The following is a 24,220-nucleotide window of genomic DNA, read 5'->3' on the forward strand; positions in this document are numbered from 1 at the left end:
ATTTAGCCAGGGATCTTGGGACAAAACACAATGTCTACCCAAATGAATACTTATTTACATAATTTACCATGTAGCAAGATCTCAAGCTACATGAGTGCTTATTTATTAGAGATCTCAATGCGTAACAAAAAGTCAATGATGTGTAGCTTATTTATTAGGAATCTAAGTCCATGAGATGGTATCAATTCAATTATCAAAATATATAAATAAAATGCCCCGTGCATTTGAAAAATATAAGAAAAAGCACCCTGCATTATCTAGGGGGTGCAAACGAGTCGAGTCGAGCTCGAGTCAAGAGGAGTTCGAGCTCGACTCGTCAGCCTAATACCGAGCTCGAACTCAAGCTCAAACTCGAGTCGAGCTCAAAAGTCGAACTCGAGCTCGACTCGCGACATATAAACGAGCTATCGAGCCGCTCGTCGAGCCGATCGGTTTCGATTTCCCGCCCTCCATACACGTTTTCCCGCCCGGTTTCTCGGTGAGTGAGCCAGCAACAGTGCAGACTGCGGACGCCTCGTTGCACGCGGTGTTCTTTTTCCGATGGATAAAAACAGATGGCAAGCTTTTTTATTTTCTCTTTTGTAAACCTATGACACCGACTTCTTTTGGAAATATTTTTTAACTGGAGCAATTAATGCTGTGCTGCAAGACTGCAACTTCTATTAAAACATTTAAATCTTACGCCTTGGAAACTGTTTTTTTAATAAACTAATACAACAATGTATTTTTTTAAAGATTTAAAATTAATAAAATAGTAATTACTTAATTTTTTTTTTAAATATTAATATTTATTCGAGCCTGCTCACGAGCTCACGAGCCGAGCCTCATGAAGCTCGAACTCGAGCTCGTTTACTAAACGAGCTCGAACTCGAGCTCGAGCTCGACTCGTGAGCTCGATAAGCTCGGCTCGCGAGCCCATAAACGATTCGAGCTCAAGCCGGCTCGCGAGCCGGCTCGGCTCACTTACACCCCTAGCATTATCGTGGTGGGGGGTTGGGAGGATTCTAAAGGCTTCTTTCCTGTCTTTTTTTGCCTTCTCTTTGATCTTTTTTTTAACACCTCTTTTTAATCAAAGATCCCAACATAATATTCAGTGCCTACACAAATAAGTATAACTTTAAAGAGGAACTTGACATGACACATGATATGAATTAGATTCAACCTCATCAAGAGATCTTGGCACAAAGTATAATGTCAACCTAGATAAAACGAAAAGCTTTTTAGATAGAGACCTTATAGCTCAAGTGATGGTTTGAAGCCAAATACCTAAATTGTGTTCTAATGAAGATTGACAGAGTGACCCATCTTAAATGAGTGGTTTCTTTAAAATTTTATAAGATGTCTCAAAATGAACCTAATTCTCTTTTTGTTAGGTGTTTGAGATCATGTACACATTTACTTGTACTCATTTAGGAAAATGTAATCGTCCATAGACTGTTATCACTATGGCAGACTATCACATTGTAAGGAGCTCATTAAGTCAAAAAACGTTGCATTAATATTTGTAATATAAAGTAGAGATCTCTTCAATTACACTTTAAAAGGGGAATGCATTGCTATTTTTGATCATGATATGCTAAGCGTTTATTCAGAAGAACCTATAATGAATGGACTTGAATTTGGCGGTTCTTGATAAATTCTTTGTGATAGCTTGTGTAGTAAACAACAATCAATATCCATAAAATGCTGCTACTTTAAAATTCGCCCAAAATTTGGTATTTTTTTATTGGTAGGTGATTCTCTTTAAGAATATATGAAAATCAAACTTGAGATCTAGGAGGGACTTTGAACTAATAATTCAAATTAGAAGAAAATCGTGATAATCAGCAATATTCTTGATTTATGCTAAGAGGCTTGACGAATCTGATCAACATCTTTGTGGGCTCCAAAAATATGCGCCCCGGTGTGGGCTCCGAAAATTTGGCCCCGGCCTCCCCCGCTACTTTTCTTAGGGGGAGTTTTAACGGAATTAAGTTCTGGGGTAAATTTTGGAAGGTAGATAGATTTGTAGATAAGACACCATCCAGAGGTTTAGCCCTCATTTTGCGAGGACTTTATGATCTGAGTTCTGGTTTCCTATAGGCACAAGCCCCTATAGTTAATTACAAGAGAAAACTTTTGATTAAGGCTAGTCATCGATCATATACATATAAATGTGTTATCTGGCATATAGTAGAAACATGGGCTTAGAAATTTGGAGATTTCATATTTAAAATAGAAATTTCACCATCTTACACTTAAAGCAAATGGTGGGGGAATGAATGATGGACCCGATCAAGATCCCATGGTTCCGTCGTCCCTGGCCATCGTGGTCCCAAGTCTACTTAGTCAGAGGAGATAGTCGACACAACCTGACAGAAGGATCCTTGTCGGCAACCATGAGTTGCTTTGTCCTATGGTACCTTGTAGACCTGGGGTGGATGTTTGACTAAGGGGACAAATTTGAATCCACATTAGCTAACAGAGTGTTTTGTACCCTATCAATTATATCATATTAATTCATATATCAAGGATTTGATGCCACTAAGGAAAGCATTGGCTCTAGCCATAATCGTAATCTCATAGTGCCATTTGGCGGCAAAACCACTCGGTTCAGAAGGCCCCGAGTCATAATTGTTTATACAGCGGTGTCATTTAGAGGAAAAACCCCCGGTCATAGGACACATACCACATCCTTAATGGCAGAAGATTATTTTGAGAATGAGTTAAAGTGATATTCTCGACTAGACATTAGCTTTTTGTGAGTTGAAGTGATTTTTAATTTGCCCATCTATGCAAACTATTGCGGATGGTGGATAGATTTTGCTTTAAGTGATTTGATGGATAATTTCAATTTTAAATATTATGGATTTGGATGATCTTTGGGATTTTGAATTTACAGGTATTTGGGATGTCATTTTGAATTTTGGAGTTAACCCCTCCGGTTAAGACCTACGTTCAACACGGGCATCATCGGGGTGACTTTGAGGTCACTTGAAAATGTTTGAATTTTATGAAAGTTTGATGGCATTTTGAAATATTTGAAATTGACCACTCCGGTTGAGATCTGCATTCAACACGACCATCATCAGGGTGACTTTGAGGTCACTTGAAAAAAATTAAATTTTATGGAAGTTTGAGGGCATTTTGAAATATTTGAAATATTTGAAATTGACCCCTCCAGTTGAGATTTGCATTCAACACGGCCATCATCAGGGTGTTTGGGGTCATTCCATTTGTGGATTGAACCTCATCGACTCTACCAATTTGTTGACAGAGGACCGGGTTCGTTGTTGGCTCTATGATTTTGTTAATGAAATTTCTTTGTTGGAGACCTTGAAGGCCTTATATGAACGTATAAAACAGATTGGCCAATGATTGGCCAATGTAATAAACATTGTAGCTCCATTTTCCCTAAAAGAATTGTTTAGTAGAAGTTCATCTAGAATCATTCCTTCCAATTGTGATGTCACTCTATCAATTGGTCCATTAAAAACTAAATATGCATCCCACTCAGACGTTTGACATACACCTACATGGTTATCAATGTTGATAATTTGATCATTTTTGTACATGCAAGCATGAGTGTATTCACATATCAAGTCATTACAGAAAATCTCAAAATTATTATGGTTAGCTGTCCTCCTACTATTGCAGTGATCATTATTATTGTCATTAGATTCAGTCACATTATGCATTGCTTCATGGACTTCATCAACATGATCAAGGTCGTCTGCAGTCCCTCATGTCTCAAAACTACCTCAATAGTTACGTAGGAATGGGGTGTTGGATTAGTAAAGAGCATCGCTTGGGAACAAGAGAACCAAGACAAGACTCAAAAAGCTCTTAGAGTTGGCAATTAGAGGATGCGGGTAAGAGACCTTTTCGAGGAAAATGTTGGCATAGAAAATTCTGTTGTTTCCCTACGCCTGACATTGGTTCCAAGGAGCATTTTTAAACGTATTTCTTGAGTTGATCATGGAAAATGCACAAGAAATGGGGAAACAAACTTCATAGAAATTATCCACACAAGCCACGGATCAAATAAATGAAGAATATATCTGAGCAAGTTCATGTTATACCTAGCGTAAAAATATAAAAATATCGGTGTTTATAAAAGAACACATAACAAGCAGCATACCACTTCTAAGTTTACTTGAAATGGTTTTATAAAATCTTCAAACATCACAGGACCCAGGTGCTTCATCCTTTCCTTGACTTCCTGAACAAAAGAAAAAACAGAGATAAGAGAACTAGATCCAAACTACTGTTAGGAAAGTACAAAATGAGATTCCAACGCTGAAATCATTGCATAAAAATTTAACAAATCAATTAATTATGGAAGCCGCTCAGGCTACTGCAAAAATTAACAATGTAGAATCATATACTAGAATCATATCATAACAAGAAAAAATATTTTCATAAGTATAATTCTCCAAAAAGCAAGGAGTTCACCATGCAATAAAAATTAAAAAAAAAACAAGGGAAATGGAGTTCATCGTATGTAAAAGAATTAAGATGATGTAGCAACTGTCACACCTCAATTATCATCTGCCCTCCTATAGTCTTCTATTTTGCCAAACCAATGATTTTACAGGAAGGCCTTGTTGGAATTGGATCATTAAATTTTAGGATGATCTAGTGGCCGCGTGGTCAATTTTTTTTTAAATTTTTTAGGAGGTATTTGTTTATATGTAATGCAATAGTTTCAGATCTTATAATAATAATAATAATAATAAAGGGAGTTTAATTTGATGTATCTCTAACATTGAGGTTTAGCATTAATAACTAATTGTGCTGATCTAGACAGAGGAGCTATTTTGAATGCTATCAAGAAAACCTCAACCTATGGCTAAAAGAAGAGAGATAAAACAAAAGTCATAATCGATGTTAACAGATCTAGATAGCACCATAATTTTCACATTGCAATGGATAGATCTTTACTATCTAAATCTTACTATTACATAAAAAACATTTAAATAAAGATCAGAGTGAATCAGACAAGCCCTCAATTTCTGTGGCCATTTTTAGGTTTTTATTGAACTCTCGCTGTTGGTGTATGGTGTTCGTGAGTGGGGCCATCTTTAGCATTTTTTGCTGGAATTTCTAATTGCTGGTGTATGGGGTTCATATGTGTCAGTGTGTGCCTTTTTAATTTTTTTTAAATTTCCAGTTGTTGGTGTAAGGGGGTTGTATATCTGCGTGTATAAAATGGGCGAGGAGGGAGTGAGGGAGTAAGGATAGTCAGAGAGAGTGAAATGCAAATCCGCTCTGCTCTCTATAATCCTTTCTTGGCTTGTCTAAAAAGTAACCAATAAAATTTTATGCAGCAATAAAACTGCCAATTGTGCCATTAATATAAAGGTTGGCAACCATTATGAGAACCTGTTTCCAGTATAAGTTCTTACATTCTCTAACATTTGTATGAGTTTAATTGGAGAGAATTAGGGTATGCTTTTCTTTTAGAAATATGACTGTTTTACAGTTTTTTAGATTAATTAAGGAATGAAATTTGACAGCATTTAAGTCATTCATAGCATCTACCTATTGATCTAACTTGTCGGATTGCTCCAAGCTATGCACATATAGTTCTTCTTCCCTTCCCCTCCAAGTACATGCACGCGGGTTTTCTTGAGGGACACGAATCAAGCTACAATGTCAAATCCTTAGATTTCTTTGTCACTATTTCTCCTTTTTATTTGAAATCTTCAATATTTTTTTCACACGTTCTATTTAGTGAAATATTTTATAGTTTAAAGTCAATCTATTGAATAACTTTTAAATAGACCCTGATAAGCATATTTCAATATGAACTGACTCTTCTCCCAGGCCAAGACAACCCAGTTTAGTACAACACAAACAAGGCAGTACGAATACAACTAAAGATCAACACCATAAAAGCCTTCTCCAATTCAAATCTCAATGAGATACGCAATTATGAAATAAAACACAATCAATACAACTATTTCGAAACATTAATCTTCTTATCTAGAAAATATATCATGATACAATGACTGGGCTACAGATGCCGAATTACTTTTAGAAACACCAACAGAAGAAACGAAGGCAAAAAGAAGGCCCAGTTCTTTTACATTTAAAAGACTTTAGACATGTTGAAGTTAGTAATTAATATGAAATGCTTATCCAAAATATAAGGAAAAATTAAAAATTAGAAACACATTATAGAAAATTGATTGCGTCATTGAACAAAGTTGAAAACGCTAAATATCAGCAGCTGAAATTACGACAATTTTATTGAACACAGGTTCTATGAAACCAAGGAAAGGCAAAAAGTTCAAGTTACAGTCTGGTCAAGCCTGATATAGCAAAGGTTTTCTGACATACACAGATGGCCAACAGAATCTTTTCCACCTTTCTAAGACCTGTTTGGTGTGATTGTTGTTATAGGCATGCCATATGCAATCCCATAAGACACTATTTCCAAAGGAGACATAAAGAGAATAACCTCTTTCACGGCGAAGATAAGCCCAATCAAATACGCTGAAATACAAACTACTTTTCACCTAATAAATTCACTCTGAATAATATTGGTTCATCTGCAATAATGTAATAAGTACACTGACCCAACTGTCACAGAAGCACTTGATCTTCCAGTTTCTTTTCTAGAAAAGAAATATGAAACATATGGACCAACAGAATCACCACAACAGCATAAAAATTTGTTGTATTGTGAAATATAAATACAGGCTGCTGGAAAGAGAGAAAATTGAATAACGTGTACGGAAAAATCTCAGTACTATTTACCAATCCGGTCATCCTCGAGTTCTCCATAAGTTCATTAACAATCATGTCAAGTATGTGTCTATTCCGGGCTATTCCAATGCTGGCAAATTCTTCAGTCTCTTCAATATACTGCCAAAGATTAGAAATACCAAATATCAAATAATATGGATGGAAAAAAATAAAAAACATACACAAAAGAAACTAATATAATCCATAATACAACAATACTATCCCTCTACATTAAAAAACAAAAATTTATAACACTGATAACTAGCCAAAATTATATATTTTTTAAAGTTCTTATCATGCATGTTATCTTCTTGCATTAATAGTTGTAAGCAACCGAAAATGAAAAGATTCCCAACTCATGCAACCATTGAGGGGGGACCACCAGCCTTTTGATCATAAATACTTCAACGACCCAAGAGAGATGGAGGAGAAATGGATGGTGGTTCAAGCGATCTCTACTTGGGGGTAACCTGGCTGGAGAAGCATCACAAGAAGATGAAGACTAGACCAACCATTAAAAAAGCGGACGAGGCATCCGCATTGAGTCGCGCCACAAGTCGAGGCGAAAGTCATGCGTATCGGGGCTTCCGCCTCGAACCATCCAGCGAAGCTTACGATTTTTTTCGCACGAGGCGTACGCATCGGAGTGTAACGCCTCGAGACAGTACGAGGCACCGCTTCGAAATTTTTTCTTCGGTATATATGTAAATACAACGCAGCTGATTCGTGTTCACGTATTCGCATATAGGATTAGGGCTTCCTGTGAGAATTGAAAGGCGAACTGGAAACGAAGCCGTTAGAGAAAGAGACGAAGCCGTGAGTGCAGGAGACGAAGTCGGAAGGAGACGACGCAGGAAACGAAGCCGAAAGCAATAACGGTTTCGAAAGCATGAAACGAAGCAGAAGTTGTGAGTGCAAGAAACGTTCAGGCCTCGGTTAGGTCGGAAGAGCAGGTGAGCGGTGTTGTGGGCCTTGACTTTGACGTGCAGTAACGAAAACTTGAATAACTCATGATTCAGCTTTCTTTCATTCGTCCACTCAATACAAGCTCTAGGTATATGCTCGGTACCGAGCCAGTACCGCTTGGTACCGAGCAAGTATGTGCTTGGTATTGAGCGGTACATGCTCGGTACCACTAGGTACACGCTCGGTACAGAGCCAATACCGCTCAGTACTGAGTAGTATATGCTCGGTACCGAGCGGTACATGCTCGGTACCGCTCAGTACTGAGCATATACAACAAGCAGAATTTCAAAATTACTTTTATAATAAAATTTTGTTACGGGGGCAGCGCCCCCTTGGACCCCCGGCAGACTGGTATATTGTTGTATTCATGTTGTCTTATTATTGGTAATACAAATAATTGTTAAAATCTGTCATATTTGATGTTGATTATTTATTTATATAAATTATTAGCATGACTAGTGGCACAAGAAGGAAAGATCTCGCATGAAAATATGGAACTCAAGTTGAAGTGTCAGGTGAATGTGCAAAGAAGGGATATGTTTAGATGAAATGTAATTTCTGTGAGAAATGCATAACCGGTGGCGTCAAGAGGTGCTTAGAATGGTTGATGGAGAGAGGGCCCTGGCGATGAGATTTATTTAAGAAGCAATAAATAAGACTAAAGAAGACATTGCAAAAGATTTGGCAGGTCAAGAAAGTGCCTACAAAGAAATATGGGATATTATAGATGAAAAGTGGGATCGTCAATTACACCAACACTTACATGCTGCTGCATACTATTTAAACCCTCAATTTCATTATGATAAAGAATTTCATATTGATAAAGAGGTGAAAACTAGTTTGTATGCATGTATGGACAGACTCATTTCTGAAGAAGACCACCTCAAAGTGAATGATAATCTTGAGAAATTTCATTTGAAGAAGGGAATGTTTGGATTTAGAGGAGCACAAGTATGCTACAAAACACGATCTCCTGGTATGTTTATAATTTGTATATTTATAATTTTAATTTTAATATTTATGTTCAAGTCATCTACTTCAATCAATATTCATAAAATACTATTAATTTTCTTATAGAACGTTGATGGAGTCAATTTGAAGATGATGTTCCTGAATTGAAAGCTTTTGCAGTTAAAGTACTTAACCTAACATGTTCGGCTTCTGCATGCGAGCGTAATTGAAGCATCTTCAATCAAATTCATACTAAGAGAAGAAATTGATTGGCGACAGATTGAGTGAACAAACTTATTTATGTTATGTTTAACAAAAAACTGAAAGATAGACATCTCAAATTACAGAAGCAAAGAAGCATTGATAATGAAATTGATCCTTTACTTGTTGATGATTTACAATCTCATGATGAATGGGTTACTCCAAAGAATGTTGATGTTTCTGAAGTTGAAGCAGAAGGAGAAACTTATGTCAATGAAGACATGAAATAACTACTCATGTATATAAAATAAAGAAACAAAGTGAGATTAGAACTTCAAAAAAATTCAAAGGTATTCTTAAATATAATGAATTATTTTTTATGCTATTATTGTTTCATTCTAGAGCTAATGAAATATTAACTGCTATAAGGGATAAAGAAAAAATATTATAGATGAAGAAGAATTTGAGAATGACTTTGACATTAATTATGAAGATTCTTCTGAAGAAAATCAAAGTGATGATGAGCCTGCATTTGGTCTTGATCCTAAAAGGATGGTTTATTTTTAAGTGAGTTTATTTTAAATCTTCTTTTCCAGTAATATACTAATATTATCTTAGAATAAATCATCAAATTCACAATTGACATAATATTTTATTATTTTTTGTCATTATTCATAATTTTAAATTATTTTATTTTTATCATTTTTGAGGCTTACGCCTCGATTCGCCTCGAGGCTTACGCCTCGCCTCGCTTAGCCAAAATGCCTCGATTCCCGATTTCGCCTTTTAAAACGTTGGACTAGACTATTAAAAAGATGACTCAAAGATTAAATGTTTGGATAGGAGGAGACAACCCAAACAACCGAGTAGTCGGGCTATCACTCCCTACAACTGCTAGAGCGGAGTGGAAGCTAAGGGCAAGTGGAATGAAGATGACTGTTAGAAAGTACTTGAAGATTTAAAGTAATCCCTAACAAGAGAGACAAAAACAGCAAAACACTCCATAAATTCGATGGGAAAATCAACAAAACGGTAATTTTTATTGAAGAAATCAAACTAACGGAAGAAATAAAGCAAGATACAATTGATCCTCAATTCGAGAGGAGGATCGTTCTCTCCCAATCCCTAGACGAATCTAGGGCCCAAGACACCAAGAACAAGAACTCCAAAATCAGCCACAAAACAAAGTATAACCCTAACTCTAAACATCTCCTCCTATTTAATACATAAAATAAAATACTTCATTCAAACTTTCCCTCCAACCCTAGCTGCCCCCTCTTTCCTTATTGAATTTAGTGGGGTCCACTAGGAGATTAGGTGGCAATCTCTAATGGCAGACTGGTTGGGTCCGCCTCCTATAAGTAAGAACCAGCCCAATGCTTTGGACTGACTAGGTCGGTTTAATAGAAATTGGCCTAAAAATATCGCTCTCCCAAAGAACCATCATATCCTCAATGTGAAAAGAAGGAAATTGATGCTTCACCCTCTCATAAGGCTCCCATGTCGCATCATAATCTGGAAGGTCCTTGCATCTGATCAATCCCTCCTTTACCCCTCCTCCTTGGCGCACCCCTTGTAACTCAAGGGGTTCCAGTATCACCTCCAAGTCCTCTGTTAACGTCACTGGTAGCTCAGAACTGACTGCATGCTCCCCAATTGTTCTCCACAGTTGTGAGACATGGAAAACATGGTGTATGGTTGTCGTTGAAGGTAATTTCAGCCTGCATTCCACCTCCAATCCTCTCTAGTACCTCAAAAGGCCCAAAATACCTTGGTGAAAGCTTTTATTTCCTTCTGTTGGCAACGATCCTCTGGTTGTAAGGTCGGAGTTTTAAGAACACCCTTTCCCCCATCTTAAATTGAATGCCCTTTCTATGTCCATCGACTTTTTTCTTCATAATAAGTTGGTTCCTCTATAAATGACTCTTCAATTCTTCCAACACCCAATCCCTTTCTTCCAAATACTCCTCTATTGAAGAACTGGGGTGCTTTTATGCCCAAAGTGCACCAAGTGTGGATGATCCCTTCCGTACAACACCTTGAATGGTGTACTCTAAGAAGCAAAATGATATGAAGTGTTGTATCAAAACTCTGTCTGTAAAACCCGAAAATGTCGATTCGGCCGAACGTAGGAGGCAGACAAGCAAGGGCGGACGGGAGGCGACGCAAGGCTCGGGAGTGCGGCTCCGACGATGGTTTCCCGCAGCCGGACTTGGGGGAAATCGAAGGGAGATTCAAGGAGCACTAAGGTATGTTTCTAAACCTAGAAATCTCTATCTTTACCATAGATTTTTGAGATGGAAAATTTATGGTTTGTATAAAATATTTGTATTTTTGAAGAAGAGTGATAGGGACGATTGAAGGTGTTTTATTAACAAAAAAATGTTATCCCAAATTTTAGTGAGTTTATAAAAAATTAGGGTTTTGAAAAATTTTGATTTCTATAAAATTTCTTAATGTATAATATTCCTATTGGTCTTAGGGAAGTTTTTAAGGGTGGGAATTATGAGTTTTCAATAAATATTATTTTTCTAATTTTTTAATTAAATTAAATCCGAAAATGGAAATCCCTAAATATTAATTTAATAATGAAAAGGTTTTGACAAAAAAATATAATGAAAATAATCAAAAATCATGTTTCCAAAAATTTGGATTTTAGGCAAACCCAAAAATAGAAATTAGTTTAAATAATTTTATGTTAGGGTGAAGGGTTAATTAGGTTAAAATAAGTAAATAGACCAAAATATGAGATTTTAGATTTTTTTATATGCCTTATGTTTTAAATGAGAAAGAGAGAAAGAACTTAGGGTAGATCAGGAAGAGAATGAGAACTTTAATTTAGATTTATTATGAAGAATTTTGAAGGAGAAATTAATGTTTATAGGTGATTAATCGTGGTGACCTTGAAGAAAGGTAGTGTAAGAAAAAATCCGGGGGAACCCCTGATTTTTGCTTAACAAAAGAAAACTCTACTAGGTAATAGAAGAGACACAAATAACACAAATAATATCATTTTATAAAAACTATTACAACTTGGACACTTACAAACTTGACTCAAACAAGACATCATAAACTTGCTTCACTTTGAGAAGAAGGATACAGATGGAGTGGCACTTGCGGAGAGACGAAAGAGGTTAGATTCCAAGACGAAGGTTGGAAAGAGCTCACAAAATTTCCGGAGGGGATGAGAAAGAGTGGACAAAGCTCGCAAGCTTTTCCAACGAAACCCGCATGTTTACATTTTCAAAAATCATTCACATAACATTCACTATTTTAAAACATAACAAACCCCTCATATTTATAGGTATGAAAGGGGAATACCAAAAGACACAAACATTGAATTCTCATTGGAATTCCAAACATCACAAACCATTAAAACCCTATTGCTTTTCATGGAAAAACATCCAAAGCCCAAGAACCGAAGGAGCAACCGCGGAAGCCAAGGAGGCCGCTCGGAACCAAGGCGCCACAGCCACCAAAAAACTCCCAGGCTCGGAAAACCAGCAGCCGGCCAGAAATCCAAGGGGCAAAGGCACGGGAAAAGCCAACCCGTGGAAGCCAAGGAGCCATGGCACGGGTAAACACATTTTCATGGAATTCCAAAAGCCGGTTTGAAATTCCAAGAGACAAACATAATTAAAAACATAAAACAATAAAAATTACATTTAATTAAAGATAACTATGAAATAAAATATTAGCTAATAATGAGCTAACCCTTAGTTCAATAAATGAACTAAAGACCAGCTCATAAATGAGCTAAAATTTTAGCTCAATTTTGATTGAGCTTGTAAACTCGAGGGAGGCCCAAAATTGATTTATTTTGGACATGAGTTGACCCCCCCTTTGTCTACATCAGACTCCCCTTCTTGAGGACTCAGCTCCTGATGAGTTAGTTCTGGTTGTTCTTGAGGAGGTGGAGACGGAGCATCCAGTTCTTTGATCTTTTCTTCAAATTTCTTTAAAATTTCTTTCTGTTCCTTCTCGAACTATTGTTGTAGATATCTTTTACACTTCTCGAATTTTTGATCACATAGGAACATGTGATACTGAAGCTTGTATAAACGGTCTTGAAGCGAATCAGTTGAATCACCTTTTGTATGAATCCATTTGTCCAACAGGAGAGGGACATCAGGATTGTCATGATCGTTTTATTCCATGAATGAAGCTATTTTTTTTATTAGAGCACTTTTCTTTCTAAACATGTTGTTTTCCATTTTTTGACTGACTCAAAAAATAATCTAAACTTAAAACTTAAGACAAGACTAACGACAATACTTGACTTGACAAACAAAATAAAACTTGAAAAACTAATTTGACAAACCAAAATTTGACGACCAAATCCTAGGACTTCCTAATTTGCTCTGATACCAAATTAGTGTAAGCAAAAATCCGGGGGAACCCCTGATTTTTGCTTAACAAAAGAAAACACTACTAGGTAATAGAAGAGACACAAATAAAGACACAAATAATATCATTTTATAAAAAACTATTACAACTTGGACACTTACAAACTTGACTCAAACAAAACACCACAAACTTGCTTCACTTTGAGAAGAATGATACAGATGGAGTGGCACTTGCGGAGAGACGAAAGAGGTTAAGCCAAGACGAAGGTTGGAAAGAGCTCGCAAGATTTCCAGAGGGGATGAGGAGTGAAAAAAGCTCGCAAGCTTTTCCGACGAAACCCGCAGGTTTACATTTCCAAAAATCATTCAAATAACATTCACTATATTAAAACATAACAAACCCCTCATATTTATAGGTATGAAAGGGGAATACCAAAAGACGCAAACATTGAATTCTCATTGGAATTCTAAATATCACAAACTATTAAACCATATTGCTTTTCACGGAAAAACATCCCAAGCCCAAGAACCGAAGGAGCAACCGCGGGAGCCAAGGAGGCCGCTCGGAACCAAGGCGCCATAGCCACGGGAAAACTCCCAAGCTCGGAAAACCAGCAGCCGGCTGGAAATCCAAGAGGCAAAGGCACGGGAAAAGCCAACCCATGGAAGCTAAGGATCCATGGCACGGGTAAACACATTTTCATGGAATTCCAAAAGCCGGTTTGGAATTCCAAGAGACAAACATAATTAAAAATATAAAAACAATAAAAATTACATTTAATTAAAGATAACTATGAACTAAAATGTTAGCTAATAATGAGCTAACCCTTAGTTCAATAAGTGAACTAAAGACCAGCTCATAAATGAGCTAAAATTTCAGCTCAATTTTGATTGAGCTTGTAAACTCGAGGGAGGCCCAAAATTGATTTATTTTGGACATGAGTTGACCCCCTTTTGTCTACATCAGGAGGACAAGTGAAGAGAATTATTTTCCTTTGTAAGTATACATGATTCTTTATTTACAGTAATGATTTTTGTTTCTCTCCAGTTATATGTTTTGAATATTCAAGCATGTTTATAAAATCTTTATGATTAATTTAGAACATAATTTTGTTACTCTTGTCAAATGGTTGATCATGCAAATTTATATATTACATCTTATGGCATTTTTTATGCAAAAGTTTATATGATATAGAAATGAGATGATATGATTATTATATGATTTTTATTGAATGCTTGTATGTGCATGCTGAATAGATGGAGATCACCCCCTTATGGTACTAACTGGGGACGCTGTACTAGTGCACGTTAAAATGGTAAAGGATATGAAAAAGGAAATGATAAAGGAGTACATTTATGGTACTAGACGATGGCTCGTGTGACGGTTGTAATTTATACGAAACGAGAAAGTTACGAATAATGAATATGAAAATGAAAATGAAATATGGGGAGGAAATGAGTAGAATCGTGTTTTACTTACTGAGTTCTGGCTTAATGTTAGTTGTTAATATTTTTCAGGTGTAATTACTTAAAATCAAAATTGAGTAGAAGGGGAGGAAATGTTTACCGTAGAAGAGGAGCACCTGAGGAAAGGTAATTTTATGAATCTGTTTGAGGTTATGTTTATGTGTTTTATGTTTTATTGTTTTAGTGGCTCTTTCAAATATTTTGGAGATTGATTTAGAGAGTTGATAGTTTAGTCTACAGTCCGACCTCCGTTCTCGCCTCGCCTATGCGAGCTCATAGGGCCGGGTCATGACACTGTCCATGCCAATCACTTGGCCCACAGCTTGGGTGTCTCCAACACAGCATCGTAGGTATATTTCCAAGCTTCTGTTGATTACTTCTGTCTGACCATCTGTGTGGGGGTGGTTGTGGTGCTCCTCTTCAGTACTGTCCCCTGTAGTTCGAATATCTCCTCCAAAAATGGTCGAGGAACACATTATCCCAATATGATACTATAGACTCTGATATCACGTGCAAGAGGACAAATTCCTTGATAAAAGTTGATGCCACTGTCATGGTGGTGTACAGATGTCATAGGGGAATAAAATGAACATACTTGCTCAGTCTATCCACGACCACCAAGATTACTGTGAACCCCTCTGATCTGGGTAGTCCATCTATGAACTCCATGGATACCTCCTCCCACACCCAACCTGATAAAGCTAAAGGCTGTAGTAATCCTCCTGGAGATATGGTCATGTACTTGTTCCTCTTACAGATCTCACATCTCGCTACCATCTCCTCCACATCCTTTTGTATCCCCTTCCAATACAGCTTTGAGGCAAGTCTCTTGTACGTCTTTTGCACCCCTGAATGACCCCCAACCGTGCTCCCATGAAATTCTTGGAGTAGGTGTGGAATGTGGACTGATGTCCTAGGCATCACATACCTCCCCTAATACAGCAGCCTCTCCCCTTCTAGAGAATACCCTGGGTGTTATCCCCCTCCTTCAATAGATCCTCCCCAACTTCTCTTCCTAATCACTTTCCTCCTTAATGGCCTCCCAATCTAGCATTAATGGGACCGACACTATTATCGCCTACAATTCCAACAAGCATCTGGACCATGCATCTACTGCCTTGTTCTCCATTCTGAGCCTATATTGTATTTCAAAATCATACCCCAACAACTTAGACAAGCATCTATGATGATCCTCAGTCACTATCATCTGCTCCAACAAATACTTCAGACTCTGTTGATCTGTCCTGATGATGAAATGCATGCCTAACAAGTAGAGTAGCCACTCTGGATGACTAATACAATGGCCATCAACTCCCTCTCATAGCCTAACTTAAACCTGGCCCTAGTTATCAATACCTGACTAAAATTGGCAATGAGTCGACGGCTCTGTATGAGTATTGCTTCTAGTCCATTTCCTGAGGCATCTATCTCCACTATGAAGACCTGAGTGAAGTCTGGTAGGGCCAGAACGGGTATAGTGGTCATGACCTTCTTCAAGCTCTCAAAAATTGTTGTGGCCACCTCTCCCCATAAGAATCCTTCTTTAACTGCTCTGTTAGTGGCCATGTGATGGTGTTATACCCCTTTATAAACCTCATATAGTATTATGTCAATCCCAGGAATCCCCTCAACTCCTTAATATTTTTGGGCACTGGCCATCTTAACAGTCTCAATTTTAGCTTGATCTGCTGCCACCCCCTCCTTAGAGACAGTATGCCCCAAGTACTCCACACTGGCATGGGTAAAGCAACATTTCTTCAGATTGGCCCTCAGTTGGTGCTTCTGTAACGCCCCTAACACTCTCCTCAAGTGCTCCCAGTGATCCTCCTATGTCTTGCTATAAATCAAGATATCGTCAAAAACACCAATACAAACCGCCTGAGGTAGGGTCTGAAGATATTGTTCATGAACTAAAAGGTGGTTGGGGCATTAATGAGACCAAAAGGAATCACTAGTAACTCATAATGTCTATCACGAGTTCTAAAAATAGTCTTTGGCACATCCTCTCTTTTCATCTTGATCTGATGGTATCCTGACTTCAGATCTATCTTGGTGAAAATAACTGCCCCACTCAACTTATCCATCAGCTCATCTATCACTGAAATAAGAAACCTATCTGACACTGTTTCCTTATTCACCGCCATATAGTCTACACAAAACCTCCAACTCATATCTTTCTTTCTAACCAGTAACACTGGGCTAAAAAAAAGGCCAACACTAGGCCTGATAATCCCTACTTTCAACATCTCTCTAATCATCTTTCAATCTCATCCTTCTAAAATTGAGGATAGCGGTAGGGCCTAACACTGATGGGCGACATACCTTCCTTCAATGTGTGATAGCATGCTCTTGCTCTCTTGGTGGTGGCAATTCTTGAGGTGGCTAAAAAACCTCACTGAATTGCTAAATCAATAGTTGTACTCAAAAAGGAACTTCCCCTTCCTCCTCCAGTATGATCCCCTCCAACCTGTGTAGCTACACCATATAACCTTCACCCAACTCCTATATGCTCCTCACCATGATTTTAAGTGAAAATATAGCTTTGGAGAGCCCTGCATCCCCCCTTATCATTACTCTTCTCCCCTCCACCACCAGCTCCATCGTCAATGCCCCCCACTTGACCTTCGTATCTCCCAAGGTCTGCAGCCACTTCATTCCAAGAATGACAACATTGCTCCCTAGCTCCAATGGGAGGAAATCCTCCCTTATCTGAACCCCCGGTATAGTCAACACTATTCCTCTATAGATTCCTTGGCCCATCTCTACCTTTCTTGTTCCCATCATCACTCTATAACATTCAGTATCCACCAATTTCACCCCCAATTGGTTCACAAACTGGTTGGAGACAAAATTGTGGGTAGCCCCACTATCAATCAACACCACCACCTCCATATCTGCTATTTCCAATTTCACTTTCATAGTATGATTCGAGACTGAGTTCTAGGATACCTCCGCTACGTTCAGGTGCAGCTTGCCATCCATCTCTCCCTCTACCTCACCCTCACCTCCCTCAGTTTTCTCATCATCATAGACAGTGAGAACCTGAAGAGTTCGATCCCTACACCTATGGCCTAGAGCATACTTCTCATCACACCTGAAGAATAATCTCTTCGCCCTCTTCTCTTGTATCTCCCTCTCCGTCAGTCTTTTGAAATTTCCCCCACTCCCTCCTACTGGCTTCTCCCTGATGGCCTCATTAAAATCGCCTGTTGCAGAACCCTTGGGAACTAGAAGAGCGGTAGTCATCCTGTAAGATCCACTTGAACTGCTGCTCCTAGCTCCCCTCTCTCTAGATACTTCTGATCTTCCACCAAATGTGCCAACTATATTGTTTCTCCCAACGGGACCTCATGACCCTCACCACAGAACTGTCTCGAATTTGAGTCCCTTCACGAAGTTACTGTAAAACTCGAAAATCCTATTTTAGGTTTTGCACGCTTTTTAAAGCGCCGCGACGAGAATTTAGTGGAATTTTCAACGTTAACGGAATTCAACGAAATTAATTTTAGAAAATCCTACGCGAAATTTTGATCGTTTTGGTATATAGAACTTATACTCGATTTTGAGTAATTTTGGAGTTATTATTTTTAGAAGTCTAAAAATACCAAAACTACCCTTCTCTATTCCTTGTACCGAAACTTCTTAAGTGAGGGCATAATTGACTTTTGGCAAACCCCCCCTTTCTCTCTATTATAGCAAAACCGGTCCCCTCACCTCCCCATTCACGTGAAATTAAGCGGGCCGAACGGGAGAGGCGAGCGAACAAAGGGCGGACCGAACGGCTTCGGCGAGGGTTGCTCCGGCGGCGTTTTTCCGGCGAGAAAATTAGTTCGAAACGAAGAGGACGACGAGAGAAACACTCCGGTATGATTATTTTCAAGCAAAGTTTTCTAAATCTCTAGATATTTGAGAATGAAATTTCTAGGGTTTTATAGGATTTTGGTTTTCTTTCTTAATTTCTTTACGAAAATTTTAAGGAAGGATTAGAAGATTATTTCAACAATGAAAATGAAGGAATTTGAGAAATTTTTGGAAGATTTAGAAAGTAGGGTTTTTGACCTAAAACCTTAATTTTGTAAGACACCTTTATGAAAATGATTCCTAAGGGTTTAGGAAATATTTTTAAAGAATAATTTTATGTTTTTAACGAAAATTTCATTTTCTTAATTATTTTGATTATTTTAATCCGAAAATTTTTATATAATTATTAATATATGTTAAGGACCAATTTTGAAACTATGATTTGATGAAATTGAAAGTTTAGAAATTCTGAATAATTTAACCCTATAAGATTTATTAGATTGCATTTGCATGTTGATCCGGAAGTATCAAACTAATGGTAATGGGGCTTTCAAAAGCCAAATGGTAATGGGGCTTGTATAAGCCAAATGGTAATGGGGTTCTTCGGAGCCAAATGGTAAAGGAAATGGCCAAAACTTTTGACTGCGTACCTGATCAGTACGAAAACTGGTACTTCCGGGACGGGTGAATATTTTATGATTAAAGTATTTGATGCATATAAATGAAAGGATTTGATGAAAAGAAATGTTAATGAAAGAAAAAGTTAAGATGAATGAAAATGCTAAAGGAAATATTTAAGGAAAACTCATGTATGAAAATGTTATTAAATTTATGCTTATCAATAGTTGATTCTATTTTTTAAAAGAAATGAATGTTTTATTTTTATTTAAGTCATGAATTTGAATTGAATACATGTTTCCTACTGAGCTTTGTCTCATTCCTCGTTTGGAAATCTTTTTCAGGAGAGAAGTAATGGCTGCTCGACGACCTTATATGTATCGTCGTAGGGGACCTCAAGATGAAAAGTTCCTTGTTGTGTTTTCAGTATGAGTCTTTATATTGGTTTTAATGTAGTTCGTGAATTTGAGGTTTATGTAATTTTGAAAGTTTATGTTATGATGATGAATTAGAAAGTTTTATTGGTTATGAGTCAAGTTGATTAGTTTATAACATTTGAGTTTGAAGTTTATTAGTGGCTATTTCATGTATTTGGGATGATATTTATGTTCTAATCTTAAGTTTTAAATGAAAATATGTTATGTATTATGCTCTTCCGTACGATCGTCTGTTCCCGCCCCGATATAATCGGGCTAGCCGGGCCGGGTCGTGACAGTTACCCTCCAACACAGTCTCTGATAGTCGCTCCACCCGACTGGCCAAGTGCTCAAATCTCTCTCGGCAATCTGTCACTGATCCGTCCTGTACTAGTGCAAAGAACTGCTCATAAAGTCCCCTCCCCTGCCAGTTCGGAAAATGTTCCAATAAGTATTCTTTGAATTACCTCCAACTCCGTATGAGTCTCCTCTGATCCCTCCATTGATACCAAAAAAACGCCTTCCCCTCCAAACATAACCCTGCTGCTATCAACTTTTCCTCTGTCATCCCATTGACGGTGAAATATCTTTCCACCTTGTAGATCCACCCATGTGCGTCTTTCCCTTCAAAGAGGGGGTTTTTTTAGCTTCCTCACCTTCGGATCTCTCACGTTTCTCCGTATTTCTCCATAATTTCTCCTTTCCTAAGTGCTTGGTTCTCCTCAAATCTCCCGATCTTCTCTTCCCCGCTCATACCCAAACCCATCTTCACTTTCTCCTCTCCTCCCTTCAAAATCAACACCCCTCCTACCATAATCTCCATTTTTTCTTTCTCAACCAGCACCCCTTGATTCACACCACTCCTCTCTCCATACCTTCCACCTCGCTCCTCCATAATTTCCACCTTAATATTGTCATTCCTACGGAATTCAGAATATGTGGTTCTCCCCGCCAATCCTTTTGCCTCTGATGCCGCCATTTGAATTTGATTTTCCAATATCTTCTTCACCATCTAATGAAGATTGGAAACCTTATCTTCCACAGAAGAAACCTTGTCTTTTACGGATGAAATTCTATCTTCCATCATTGCTTTTATTTCGCTCATCTCTCCTTCAATGCGTTCCTCCAACGCATCTACCTTCTTGGCCGCCATCAATACTCAAAATTTTTTGAATTGAATCAACTCAACTTCATAAATCAATTTTGACTTAGACATGATTCTATTTAATTACATTTAACGATATGCATGTTGCCTATAGTATTCATGGAAGTCCCACCGGGCATTTTCCTTTGGCATTTGAGAAGAAGAAAAATCTCAATAGAACTGCATCATAAGCAAAGCCGATGAGTTCAATATCCATGATTTTGCTTAGATTGCGAGAAACCATTCTATCTGATGCAACATGAATCATGTTTTGGATATTTAGCTTCATGTCCTTGAATTTTTCAAGCCAACGACAAAGATCACTACCATATCAACTACATAGATGGTGAAGGAGTTTGCAATTTTGGTGACAATATGCGTAGCCATAACTTTGTTAGAGCTAGCCTTAGTAACTACTTCTAGGTAATTAATGGTGTCTTTAAAGAACCAAAGACTTATGAAATTAATTGGTTGTATGAATGACAACACGCAACGAGTTGCCCATGTCGACTTGTTTTAGTTGTTAACTTAAAATGGAGCAATGATCTAGTAATGGTGGATGTTAGTGGAATTCCGCCAAGCTAAGTTTTATTTTAAAGCTAAATATATAAACAAGATCAACATAAATGTGAACGCCAAGAAATGATCGTCAGTCAAGATCGTGCCATTTGGACTGTGGGAGGAGACCATGTCAGAAGCAAAGGGAAGGGAGACAAAGAGGAAGAGTCTTCAATAAGAGAAATTTCCTGAAGGATAGTGCCACAAAAGGAGATCCATGTCAGATCGTTTCTTGGTAGTGAACCTAGCAACTTATATGTTGACATTTTTGTGCTTGAAGAGGGGAGAAGAGTAAATCGAAAATTTATATGGTTCGGCTTTGCAATCTACACCCACAATGTAAAAAGAGAGATGATCTTACTATAAAGGAAAAATATATATAATACAAGTGAAATCAACCGTGTTTTGCCAGCTTTAGCTTATGGTATAAGTCTTCTGGTGCACCCTCCTGTAAAGGAGTAAAAAAAAATTAGTCGACGCGGAAAGTGTTTAGAAGCTTAAGAGATACGTGGATGATGTGCCTTAAAAAGGTGCTAAGGAGATTGTTATAGGATGATGAGGGATTAATAAGTCAACAAGGCACATCTGAGAAGTGATGCAATCAAAAACCAAGGGGGCTTCTTTCTGAATAGAATTAATGGAACATGCCAAGTAGAGATGTGTCAGTATCTTGGACGATGATATCAAGGTCGATAGTTGCAGATCTAAGATGGGAGTCAACAGCAGACTATAAGACCCACAAGGCCGAAGAAACAATGGGTCTTACTCGCCTCATTGGGTGAATGACCCAATGAATATGACTTGTCAGATGAGCCGACAAGTCCAATCAACATTCAAGAAGAGTTGAGCGACTGTCTCTCGCTCTCTCGAGGAATTCTGTAGGGGAATTCCTTGGTTGTCATTGTTGAAGTCATTGAATGGAGTAAATGTTGGGTCGGTTTAGTAACAGCTTGTAATCTGGTCCTGATCAACAAGCAGTAAGGTTGTCGTCAGCTTTAGATTTGTCAATCAGATCTAACAAGATGGCAACTTAACACCAAGAAACCACTTTCAGTATCTTTTAATTGCACCTGGCAGCCACATGCATACTCCTAATTTGGTGTGAAAAGCTAGGCTTTACACTCCCTTCTCTCTCCAATCCCTTCACTAACTGCATATCTCAATCTCTGTATGTCATTCTTCCTTTCTCACTCTCTATCTCTTCTCTTCCTTCTCTCATCACAGGGGACAAACACTCACTAGAACTCCTTGCCAACACCTCCCTCAGTCTTTTGCACTATAGCCTTTTCATACCTTCTTCCATCTCCTGAGTCGAGAAGTATCTTTGGATTAAAGGCTCGTAGTCCTTCTTGGTGCCACGCAGCACCATCTCGATGATGAACAAGTTTTCACCATTCACATCTAAAAGCAGATTTTTGTATAATCATGTTATCAGAACCATGTCGAATACATTAGTTTACATGGAAATTTAAACATCTATTAGTCCTTAATTAATTATAAATGAGATGAATCTAGTTTGAAGCTTTCTAAAACTATAGCTTACACATATATAAGCAAGGACAATCATCATGTTGCCTGATTCATAATGGTGAATAGACTACACAAAAACAAAGTGTTGCCCAAACCTGAAATTTTTTTATGTGCACGCCTATTAGTAAGATGAAAACTCAGGAATATTACCTTTTTGGAGAATACTAGTTTTATGAACATGTTTAACACTTAACAGCAATAATCAAAAACATGAAGTGGATAAATGCACTCTATACAGACACCAGACAACAAATGCAAACTTTTTGGTGCAATAAAACAATTTCACAAAAATGATTAAGAATGATTAAGTGATGGAAGAAAAGACACTACCCTGGTGAGTTCTCTAGTGAAGATCTCTGAAACTTCAACAGTCATACCAACAGGAACAACACTAGGATCATCCCACTGAAACAAGAGTTACTTAATCAGCAGGAAAATCAAATCTTGTGTTAATAAAAAAACTCTAGAGCTTTTAGAAACAGAAATTGCAAAGGAAACAAAAACAATACCTTATATTTGAGGAGCTCACCATCAGCATTATCTGGCCGATCCATCATTCCAACTCGCCGTACTAAGGAGGTAAGGCCCAATCTTGAATTTCTAGGACTAATGACCATCTCCCTAGCAATCTGTAATCAAGAAATGCAAAAAAATATAATAAATAAGCAGGCAACAAAACATTAAAGTTCAACCAACATCATAGAGAAAATTTTCTTGAGATATCACTAATGTTTGTCATTTATTGGTATAGGATTGCATGTACCCTAAATGAACATATGTATAAAAAGATGCACTTGATCCATGCTGGCATATGAAAAACAACTGAGCGGAGGTTTAACATCCACTGTACGGATTCATGTGCCATCAACACGCATCTGAAGGTTAGGAACATATTGCATCTTTGTAAAACTAGAAAAAATATCAAATCGTAATCATCACAAGCATTTTGATGCACCGCGACGAAATTAGGCGAATTTTCGAAGTCATCGGATTTTGAAAAAATTAATTTTATAAAACTTTACATTTAAGTTCGATGAATTTGATATAAAGAACATATAGTAAATTCTACACGGTTTGGGAGAAACAAATCGCCGAAATTCACTAATGTAAGAATTACATAATAGCCCTCCTAGTCTTCTTAGAACAAATGTAAGTAGAGGGGTAATTATATCATTTGGGCTCCCCAACCGCCCAAATCTTCTCAAAGGGACCGAAAGCCTTTAGTCCCCTTTCATTTTCAGTTTGCTTCGTTTGGCCGAACGTAAGGGAGGCGGACAAGGAGGCGACGCGAAGCTTTTTGGGCAGCGACATTGGTGGTTTTCCGGCGGCGGTTCTTAGAGGGAATCGAAGGGAGAGCCTTGGGAAGGAAGAAGGTGAGTTCCTAATAGAGAATCTCCTTGGTTTCCCTTAGATTTCTTTGATGAAAATTTTAGGTTTTATGAAAACTTCAAATTTTAAAGGGAGAATGTTAGGGAGTGATTAAAGATGCT

General features: G+C 37.8%; 1 protein-coding gene across 2 annotated transcripts in view; it reads right to left on the reverse strand.

Annotated features, from left to right (window-relative positions):
- Positions 1 to 24,220, reverse strand: part of LOC110109911 (ATP-dependent zinc metalloprotease FTSH 12, chloroplastic) — an 80,138-nt gene that overhangs the window by 9,903 nt on the left and 46,015 nt on the right. For both annotated transcript variants that reach the window (XM_028700207.1, XM_028700208.1), the window contains exons 15-18: positions 23,240 to 23,359; positions 23,061 to 23,135; positions 6,745 to 6,852; positions 4,121 to 4,201 (exon numbers count right to left, since the gene is read on the reverse strand). In XM_028700207.1, the coding sequence (XP_028556040.1) occupies positions 4,121 to 4,201; positions 6,745 to 6,852; positions 23,061 to 23,135; positions 23,240 to 23,359 (384 nt within the window). The remainder of the gene's footprint in view (positions 1 to 4,120; positions 4,202 to 6,744; positions 6,853 to 23,060; positions 23,136 to 23,239; positions 23,360 to 24,220) is intronic.

This window comes from Dendrobium catenatum, unplaced genomic scaffold (genome assembly GCF_001605985.2).
Source record: "Dendrobium catenatum unplaced genomic scaffold, ASM160598v2 fragScaff_scaffold_1470, whole genome shotgun sequence".
NCBI lineage: Eukaryota > Viridiplantae > Streptophyta > Magnoliopsida > Asparagales > Orchidaceae > Dendrobium > Dendrobium catenatum.